The sequence below is a fragment of the Ochlerotatus camptorhynchus genome, unplaced genomic scaffold, assembly GCF_037179485.1.
Source record: "Ochlerotatus camptorhynchus isolate MF236.1 unplaced genomic scaffold, CSIRO-AGI_Acam_v1.1 ptg000361l, whole genome shotgun sequence".
Lineage (NCBI taxonomy): Eukaryota > Metazoa > Arthropoda > Insecta > Diptera > Culicidae > Ochlerotatus > Ochlerotatus camptorhynchus.
In genome coordinates this window covers 12,572,896-12,583,772 of record NW_027040849.1, presented here as the reverse complement: position 1 = coordinate 12,583,772, position 10,877 = coordinate 12,572,896, and the positions used below count along the sequence as shown (strand labels likewise).

Here is a 10,877-nt window from a genome sequence, read left to right as displayed (position 1 = left end):
GCCCACCCTGAGCATACCCTCTTCGTCCAGGAAAAGCTTGAGTTGGTGCAAACTGCTGTGCGAACTAACTTCTCCTTGCTGCCGCAAATGATCCAGCTCTTCACGAAAGTGCTGTTGCTGAACGTGGCGAATGGTAACTGTTTGGGCTCGATCAAGCTCCCGTGGTAACAGACGAGGAATCGATCGAGAGTCAGGAGACCTCAACCGTAGAATACGAGCAGTGACCCGAAGCAGCATCGTGATATCGGGATAAAATCGTGCCATCATTCCATCGAGAAAGTCATTTTCATAGAGAGTGATGAGAGAAACGGCTACTGCACCAGCTCTTTGCTCCCTATCAATGTGCTGTTGGTCAGTGTTGGTCAGTGTAGGGATGTCGGTTGATTCACATTGCTCACCTATGGGGCTCCATGCAGGACCATTTCACCACAGACTGTTGTGCTGAATTTGTTCTGGCGATGCACCGCGCGAAATGAGATCAGCGGGGTTTTGCTCCAATGCGATGTGGCTCCAATTGACTGCCGGTAGGTGCTTGGTGATTTATGCCACCCGGTTGGCAACAAAGGTTTTCCAGCGGGAAGCACCGTCGTTGAGCCAGGCAAGCACAACACTTGAATCCACCCAAGCTCGTATCTCGAAGAAAGGTTGATTGATGGCGCTTGTTACGTTGTTGATGAGTCGTGCGAGGATCACTGCAGCACATAACTCCAAACGTAGCAGCGTCGTTCGTTTATTTCCAATTGGCGCAACCTTGGACTTTGCGCAGAGTAGATGCGAACTATTATTCCCAGCATCGTCGATCGCCCGGATGTAAATGCAGGCACCCATGGCTCGCTCGGATGCATCACTGTAGCCGTGCAGGAAAATTCGCGACGTCCTGTTAGTGCCGATAACTCGTCTCGGAACCTGAAAGGAGTTGAGAAAGGCCAGACCTTGCACGAAAACTTGCCAGATATTAGTCAACTCACCAGGGGGAATAACATCCCAGTCCAGTCCAGTCAGTTCCCACAAATGTTGCATCAGTAGCTTCGCTTTGATGATGATAGGCGCAAGCAGACCGAGTGGGTCGAAAAGGCTGGCGATGTTGGAGAGAATGATGCGCTTTGTGGGCTGAAGGATCTTGGGTGGTTGGACGTTGAACAGGAATTCGTCACTGCACGGCTGCCAGTGGATCCCGAGGGCCTTGATGGTGTTGGGTTCGTTGAGCTCGATGGGAATTTTCATTTCAAGGTCTGCCTCAGGAACACCTTCTAGGGCTTCGTTGCTATTAGAAGCCCACTTCCGCAGGTGAAATCCTCCGGCAGAAAAGATGATGGAAAGCTCTTGTCGAAGTTGCTTGGCTTCATCAGCAGAATCAGCACCCGTCAGTAAGTCGTCGACGTAAATCCCCTTGATAGCCTTCTCAACTGCATCCGAAAATTGCCCTTGATGGGAGAGCAGAAGCTGCTGTACACATTTTGTCGCCAGATACGATGCGCTTTTGGTACCGTAAGTAACGGTATTTAGACAGTATTCCTGGATCGGCTTGTCCTCTGACCAGCGCCACAAGATTCGAATGCAGTTTCGATCCTCATCGTAGAGAAGCACCATTCTATACCTATGTTTCACATCACCGGCGAGTACAACTGGGGGAAACCGGAATCGCAAAAGGATGTTGACCAGAGAATCCTGTAACACAGGGCCCGCCAAGAGGATGTCGTTGAGGGACTTGCCACTGCTTGTTTTAGCTGAGGCGTCGAAGACCACCCGGCACTTTGTCGTCGAACTATCCTCCTTTACGACGCAATGGTGTGGAAGGAAAACACAATTCTCCGATACTGGTGTAGTGGCGAGACTCATGTGCCCGAGGTCGATGTACTCTCGCATAAAAGAATGGTACTGTTGCTTCAAATTAAGGTTCCTTTCCAATTTGCGCTCGAGGTGTAGCAGTCTTTTCTCTGCAATTTCCCTCGATTTGCCGAGAGAAGTAGGGCTGTCTAAGTATGGAAGCCGAACGATGAATTTTCCGGTACTATTACGAATCGTGTGCTTCGTGAAATGCTCTTCGCATCGGATCTCTTCATCGTTGAAGTGCGGAGATTTATTAGTGTATTCCTCCAGTTCCCAGAACTTGCGGAGCTGATCGGAGAGAGGATCATTGGGAGTCGTCAGTAAGCATGAAGGAGCGTTAGTGTGAGGTTGATTGTCGCAGTCTTTGTAGCCACCAGAAACCACCCATCCTAATTTAGTATTCTGGAGTACGGGAAGGTAGTCGTCCAAACCAAGGTTGTTTCTTCCAGGCTCGAGCAGCTGGAAGAAGAGTTTGTTCCCGAGAAGGATGCTGACCTTTCCGGGATGGTGAAATTGGGGATCAGCCAACTGAATCGACCCTGGAATTGGCCAATCCGTGATGTTGATCGGCTTTAACGGGAGCTCAGAAGTAAGTCGCTCAGGAATAATGCACGGCACTACATTCCGATAGTCTGAGCAACGTGAAGCGAATGTAATCAATGCTCCTTTATTCGCGTGCCCAGAAGTATTAGCAATTCCACCGAATTCGAAGTCCACATCTGCAGTGGAGAGACACAATTTCTTACACAAATCCTCAGTGATGTAGCTTGTGTGGGACGCGCAAGCAAGGACTGCTCGACAAGCATGTGGACGTCCAAACTTGTCAAAGACGTTGATGGTAGCGGTCAGGAGTAGAACATTGGTGTCCATGAAATCGGTTGCTCGACAGAGATGTGTTTGCGACATCGAAGACGAACCATAGATATTGGTTGTGGCCACTGTACTGTTGCCTGTCGTTGAAGCGGCAGTTGATTGGAGTGCTTCGTGCATACGAGTGTGGTGAGGAAGATTACATTTCCGACAATTGCCGGACTGGCAAGGTTCACCGGAATGTTGCTTCAGGCAGTTCTCACAGGGGTTCTGCCTACGGATAAAATGGAGTCGTTCATCGTAGCTGACATGAAGAAACTTACCACACTGATACATTTGATGCGGTGATTTTGCACAAAAAACGCACATTAGTGGAGTAGAGAGGTGCCCGGTGGTGACGAGAGCTGTTGGTCGCCTGGTAGAATGTTTACTTGGAAAAGGCGTGATGAACATCGGTTTCTTCTGACGAATCGGCTGAACAGATTTCAGTGCGCAGCTTTGGGCATCGATAAACTTCAGGAACCTCTCCAAGGTAACTTGTTCGTCTTTGAGCTCCGACTTTTTTTGACACCATAACTGCTTACTTTCAGGATCCAGTTTTTCGGCTAGAATGTACAGCAACCATATATCCCTTCCTTCCTGATTCATGGCCTGCAGTGCTCGAATAACTTCATCGGACACATCATGTAGGGAGCGCAGACCGATGATGCTGCCTCATTGCGGGTCGAAGAAAAATCGAACCTTTTTCGGAGCTTCAACAGGGTACCTTTCAGGGGAGCGAAATTACCCTCGAATTCGGCCTGATGTTTCTGGATTTCATCCATTGCAACCAGGGGTTGAAACAGTTGACGTTTTTTACTACACTCGCTTCGTTGTCGTGCGCGACAGTCTGTTTGTATTCGAACACTCATGCTCTACCGTCGTCTCTCTCACACAACACGAGCGGTAGAATAACATTCGAGCTAAAAGAAAATTATCAAAATAGCTATCATATGACATGTGTGATTTCGTTGTAATTCCTAAATTTGGTGTAAATCAAACCATTTCTGATCAGAAATATTATTACTAGGACATCATTGCTTGCTATTTTCAGAATTCACACAAGCACACCATCAGCAGCTCTTATTATGAGAAAAACTAAAATACATACATTCGTGACGGTCTTCGGCGACAGTGTCGTATGACAGAGCCTTTGACATGACATTTTAGTTTGGTACTGTACTATGATAGCTTGTTTTGCAAGTGTCGGAGGCAAAGGCAGCCAATTATCACAGAAAATGTGTCGACTACCATGACCGCTTAAAAGACTGCTTGCAACTATCCACCATTCGCTTGTGAACCGAGAGATAAGCCGCCCAAATTTCTCGAATGTTATCCAGCTCGGTTTCGATGTCAACGTCATCGATATCATCCCTCTTCTGAAGCTTCTGGATATTTTGCGATGCTCGGTATAAACGTGCTTCGAGCGATCTCCTCTCGCGTAGTAGCTTGTCCATGGTGGGTAAACTAGACGATGATAAGTTTCAGTATCACCTACTTTCACCGGGAATGTTCTTTTCAGAGGTGATATTCCAACCTCACTCTGGTACTCACTTTCGCGAATCGAGGCACAGTGACGAAAAGTAGATAAACGCTCCTTTTTGATCACCTACGGCCCGATCCGGTTCGAAGGACCAATTTATGGAGTGGCCAGAGCCGGAGAAAATACGGAAAACCCGGGAAATCACGATCTAAAGAACGAGTAAAAAAAAAACGCATGCGAATCACTTCACCGATTATTCAATTGATTTTTATTTGAAGTTGGTTGTAGGAAAGAGAATACAGTATATGTAAAGAAAAGAGACAAACTTATCGATCAATAACCACTACAGGGGATGCTGCAGGGGACAACTGTTCACATCTTAGTTGGAAGGGGAACGTCCAGAGATTTCACTCGAACAGTTAGTATGTCAATTTACTGTCAATATATTGACCCGTGTAACGAGCGCTTTAGCGTGTTGTCATTAATGTTGTCAATATTTATGTATTGATAATATTGTATTGTATTGTGCGCTATTGTTGGAAACATTGACGAAACTTCTGTCGTACGATTTGTGAACAATTAAAGGGTGATACGGTCAAAATTTGGTTATTTACTTTCGATCACTTGACCGGGATCAGTGGTTTTCGACTTTGTAAGAATCGTATCGTATCGTATTGTTAGAATCATATCGACTTTGTTAGAATCGTATGTTCATCTCACAATCACACAATGCACACACGTTCAAGTCCAACGTTTTGAGTGGTCAACGTCAGAGAAGTTGTCCAGTTGTCCAATCCGAAACATCACTGGAAGGTCACATACAATTCTAAGGGCCACAAAATAAGGCTGATATCATATTAAGATTTAAAGGGTGATACGGTCAAAATTTGGTCAAGGGAAAACGCGTGTAAATCGGTGAAATCGTTTATTTAAAAAATCAAATTAAATTTCTTTTTCAAGTTCAATTAGTATAAAATTCAGGAAAAATATTCAGTTAGGCTTCCGCTTTTCCAAATCCGAATTGCCGGGCCTTACGCTTGACCCCTGCCATCAGATTTTGTACAGCCACCTTGTCCACCTTCTTCGCCGCAGAAAGCCAGTTTGCCTTGAACTGCTGCTCGCCCTTAGCAGTTTTTTTGGTCTTCTTTAGGTTCCGCTTGACAATAGCCCAGTATTTCTCAATTGGGCGGAGCTCTGGCGTGTTGGGAGGGTTCTTGTCCTTGGGAACCACCTGCACGTTGTTGGCGGCGTACCACTCCATGGCCTTTTTACCGTAATAACAAGATGCCAAATCCGGCCAAAACACTACGGAACAACCGTGTTTCTTCAGGAAAGGCAGCAGACGTTTATTCAAACACTCTTTCACGTAAATTTCTTGGTTGACAGTCCCGGAAGCTATGAAAATGCTGCTTTTCAAGCCACAGGTACAGATGGCTTGCCAAACCAGATATTTCTTTGCGAACTTTGACAGTTTCATGTGCTTGAAAACATCTGCTACCTTTCCCCTTCCTTTTGCCGTATAAAACTCCTGTCCCGGAAGCTGCTTGTAGTCGGCTTTGACGTAGGTTTCGTCGTCCATTACCACGCAGTCAAACTTCGTCAGCATCGTCGTGTACAGCCTCCGGGATCGCGCTTTGGCCGTCGTATTTTGTTTATCATCGCGATTTGGAGTCACTACCTTCTTGTAAGTCGATAGTCGACAAACGTTCCCCAAACACTTTAATTACATTTGTAACGGTTGATTTGGCAACTTTTAGCGATTTTGCCAACTGCGTGCGAGTAGCTCGGATTTTCACGATGCGCGAGCAAAATTTTGATACGCTGCTCTTCTTGCTTGGACGGCATTTTGACAACTGAAGAGTGAATTCCAAAATCAAAATAGGAGCAACATTCTACACACACACACCTTCAAAATGAGGGGTGTTCAGGTTTTTTAAATGCAAAATTGAAAGAAATACGTCAAGTTGATATTGACCAAATTTTGACCGTATCACCCTTTAATGGTACAGTCAAGAGTTTACAAAGCTACTTCACTTAAAATGTTGCTGTTAACGACTTGTCGAAAATTGAATTCAATGTTGAACTAACGACAATTCTTTGTTTGTTTTGTTTAACACATTTGAGGTCATTCAGGTGATATTTGAACTCAAGTCTTTCAGTGTGATGCTAACCGTGTCCGCCAGGCACGTATTCAGTTAATTATTATCAATGCAAAAACCGTAATCAGATTGATGTCATTGAAAGCGGGATTAGTTTTGATTCCAATTTGATCTCCAGCTTTTCTCGGGCTGCTTTCCACAAGACAAAGCGGAATGTTTCAAATGTGTAGCATCGCCTCATTTGGGTGTCGATTTCCTCACATTTTAATCGTTTCAAAATCAATCTATTAGAAGTACGGTGTATCAGAAAGATCATTACATGCTTCATTAGTACCGGCTGGCAAAGCTTTTATTCGGCACCCATCTCATCCTCATTACCATCATCATTAGCAATCAGACAAATCTGTTATGTGGAAAGTTCTCTCTCTATCTCCTTCAACTACCATCGCCAACCCTATCATCATCATCATCATCATCATCATCATCATTATCATCGCAAACAGCACTTCTGGGTTGTGTAATCATTAGAGTTGCCCTTGGTACCCTTACACATAAGGTGTCAGTCCGGACGGCAGCAGCAGCCCTCACCTAACCTCTTCCGAAAAGCTCCCGCTCATGGTAAGTTTCCTCACTGTGAGAACCAAGTTCGACACGTCACATTAGAGCCACTTTATATCGCTTGATAAGTGCAGGTATGTCGGTCGGTCTGCCGGTCGTCGGTTGGTCTATTTGTTCAAGCGCGCGCACACCACACACCTCAAATGTTCCTGACGGAGCGGCGGCCAAGTGGCAGATACTAGGTAGGATATGTAGGTAGTTATGACCGAGCAAGCACATTTCGTAACACGTTTTGTCACACACCATAAATATTTACTTTATCTGCAATTACGGTTTTATTGCTCGACACAATAATCTCCTTTCTTCAGGTGGAGTAGAGCTGCTGAAGTGTCTGTCTGTCGAGTCATCATCGCATATCTACCTGCTAGGTTCCCCCGGCCAGCAGTGTGTGACCAGAAGGCGTTTGCAAACCCGGTGTTTGCTTTGGGTTGGTTGGTTAGCAAATGCGCTTGGAACAACAAGACAAGAACATTGTCACTTTGGCAGTAGATGTGTATATCTGTTGGGTTAAGGTGGTAAGGAAGGACCGCAGCCGGTAAGCGCTTAATGCCACTCACTGATCTCTCTGGTGTGCGATCATGATGTGCTAATTGCGTTCTTTAGTGCCACCTGCTTTCTGGGTTAGGTACTCTGATCGGTCAGCATAATCCTAAGCATTTGAATCAACAAGGCCTTTGGGTACTAGCAAAAAACAAACTCATAGCTGATCGATTAGCTGCCCAAAACAACCGTCATTGTTCAAAATCTTTCATTACCCCTTCTTCCCTGATGTTCGATAGTCTTTCTCACCTCTTTCGCCCCACCATCCATCATCAATTGCCTGCGCCGTCATCGCGCACCGTTTCTGGTTTGTTGCGCCGAAATTTTCACGCTCGAAAAGCCCATTTTCAATAGTTTCCAATTATCCTGCATGATTCTCTTCGCACCATTTGGCTCGACTTACCTTCCTACCTACCTACCTAGCAGCAAAAGATTTCAAACAGTTCACAGCACACGGAGCAAAAACCGATTTTCAACGTTATGTCTTCTCGGAGACCCCTCCTCTGCTTCCACGGAATTGAAGCGAATACATACTCATCATCACCATCGTTTGGTCACGACGACGACGACGACGACCATTTCGAATTGGTTACTGCGAGAGAAGGCTGAAGCCGTCGGTACCGGCAGGCCGGCCGGCGCGGCATGAAGATCGCATCAAATTAGTGTTGTAAATTGATTTAACACGCACATTAGCCGATTCAACAGTACATATTTTCGAAATATGCCGGGGATCTGCCTTTCGGAAAGGGTGGCGGGTACGGGACGGGGAAATCATGAAGTGCTGGCGAATGAAGTGAAGAGTTATGTTCCAACGGATTTCTGTCGGTTTGATCGTGATGGAGTTGTGGAAGATTGCATTTAATTTTCTCAAATGGGACCCAGGAAAGGAAGCGTAAAGTGAATTGATTCGATCAAGATCATTGGTGCTCACATTGAATACATATTTAACACACTGGCCAGAACCGAGCACGTTCCGGGTGCTTCAGGGAAAGTGACCAGACACTCGCCAATAAGCCAACACTCTCCATATGACACATGGAATCACATGAGAACATGATTTTTTTTAATACATAATACAACATTGGGAACACCTTTTTCCGGGTTTGGATAGGAAAGAAGAAAGAAATTGCCCTGAGCCTGGCTATGCCGCTCTGGGAATTAAATGCCGTTTCTATTTTCAATTTATCTTCTTTCGTTGTGCTAAGGCAAATTACTTCGATATTACGTTGAGTCGTAGTAATTTATACCGGTTTCTTTCAGATATAATTTTATTTGAGAGCTTAGTTAGCACAACCATGGAATAAATCGAACAATTTAAGGATGTCTACTACCTTGAACTACCAAACCTGGAAATACTTGGAAATCCAGAAATGTTCAGGTAACTTTATTTTTTTTCTGGAAAAACTTGGAATTCTTATGGAATTTTTAAATTCTCCTATCCAAGCAATTCTTAAAAATTAGAAAAGTAGATATTTAAGTACACAACGGAACCTTCTCAATAATTTTAAAACCTTTTAAGCGTAAACAACTTTATTTCCCTAATTATTCACTTTTACTTTTTGAACATAATAATTCTGGAGTGGATTTATCTTCAGTAACAACATAAATTCTGAAACTTGAATTGGTTTTTTAGAGTTCTGAATGCTGCATAATTTCTATTCAATTTAAACAACCTTTTTTGAAACGCTGGACCTAATACAATCAGAGTTCCAGAAATCTAAGAATCTGGAATAAAAACAAATATTAAAGAATGAATGTTCTCGAAGAGCTCAGATTTAAAAAAAAAAAAGATCCTCGCTAAAGTTTCTCAGCTTAAGGATCTCTAGGGAATTTAGAGAAAAATTCCAGGAGAAAAATTGTTTGGCAAATTTTATGTGAAATATGTGGATTCTTTTCAAGTAAGTTCTTAGTTAGTTAGTAATTCAAGGTTTCCTAGTCACACAAAGTCATAAAATTATGTTGAGTAAAATGCTTGATTCAGTCATAAAAATGTGATATAAAGTTCTATAGAATATGTGTGTTACTTGAGTTGTTTTGAGTATAATCCCAAGGGAATCCTGAGTAGGATACAAAGGAAATTTCCAACAAAATACTCAGGAGGATCCATACATAATTCTAACAGAGTTCAAACTAAGGGATCTGTAGGCAGAAGTTCAAGGTAATTGTGAGTAAAATTTCAAGAGAAGATGAGCAACCAAAAGGGCATGCTAAAAATAATTCAATGAAAATGTTGAGGATGATTCCTAAGGAATTCTAAGTGCAATGCAATTTTTAACTTAGTTTTGAGGTATATTCTAAAGATATACTTAGGAGCAGCGTTGCCAACAGTTTTTCAAAAATAACTGCATCCAAAAAGCAGGAAGAAAACTGGAGTCTCATAAAAAATGGATTTTCTTGCAAATGTGCAAATTTCTGAACTATTCAGGATTTGTTTAACATTTTTTTTTCGATTTGTTTGTTTAGTAAGAATCCACTACTTAAAACTCTATCAAGCCAAAATTCAATAATTTTCGTAGACATTTTTAAATGGTTCACTAAATTTTCCATTACGAACCCTACTGATCTAAACATTTGGCAAATATCCAATAAAATTGACAATTTCATTTAAGGTCTTAGATCACTCATTCCCAAAGCAACCATTTCGTGTTTTTTTATATATTCAGCTGAGCAACGATTATATCAGTGCTTGTAAATAAATTCTGAAGAGGCCACTCTAATATTAGCATATTAATTATTAAAAGGGTGATCACGATTTTTCCGGATATTTTTTTATTTGTGACTTGTTAATGTAGATTTTCGATTGGTATTTACCAATTAAAAATCGATCTAAAAAATTCTGTTAATTAAGCTAGTATCAACGTAATCATTTGAATATTCTCTTTTTGGAAAAAAGTCCAATTGTTACATGGTAACAATAGTTCAATTGTTACTAAAAATTCTCCAATGATATAAAAGGGATAATTTTAAAATGATTTGTTTGATATGTATACATTTGGGTTCGAACATTGCATGGTATCTGCTACTTGGAAAAACCGAGAATCTTCAGAGAAGTTTATTTTTCATGAAACATCGTCGAATTCTCAGGGAAGTTTATCAGTACTCATGATACTTTTATAAAGAAAAAATAAATGCATTTTATTTTCCTCTTCAGTTAATTTCAGGCATTGAACATAATAGATTTATCTACAGTATCAAATAATTTTTAAACTTCAAGGAGCTTATTTTTTATCCATGTTCAAGGATATTTTCCGAAGATTTTTTTTTTAATTCTGGTCCATCAAATTAAACTTATTTGAAAATAAAATGTATCATCCTAGAAAATTTTTCAATGCTCATGAAATTTGATTTGCATTTTCCATTAGAGTTCTGGGAAGAGCGTGGGAAAACATCAAGTGAAATCTGTTTGCAAGGCAGTTTTGAGAAATTCCGGGTTGCATGTCCATTCCTAAGGAGAATAC

General features: G+C 42.3%; 1 protein-coding gene across 1 annotated transcript; it reads right to left on the bottom strand.

Moving 5' to 3' along the window:
• Positions 1-540: 540 nt before the first annotated feature.
• On the bottom strand, positions 541-3,464 carry LOC135709605 (uncharacterized). The gene is made up of 3 exons (XM_065231991.1): positions 3,382-3,464; positions 2,577-2,914; positions 541-2,369 (listed from the first exon to the last, which is right to left on the bottom strand). The coding sequence occupies exons 1-3, from the start codon at positions 3,462-3,464 to the stop codon at positions 541-543; spliced, it is 2,250 nt and encodes a 749-aa protein (XP_065088063.1).
• Positions 3,465-10,877: the final 7,413 nt, after the last annotated feature.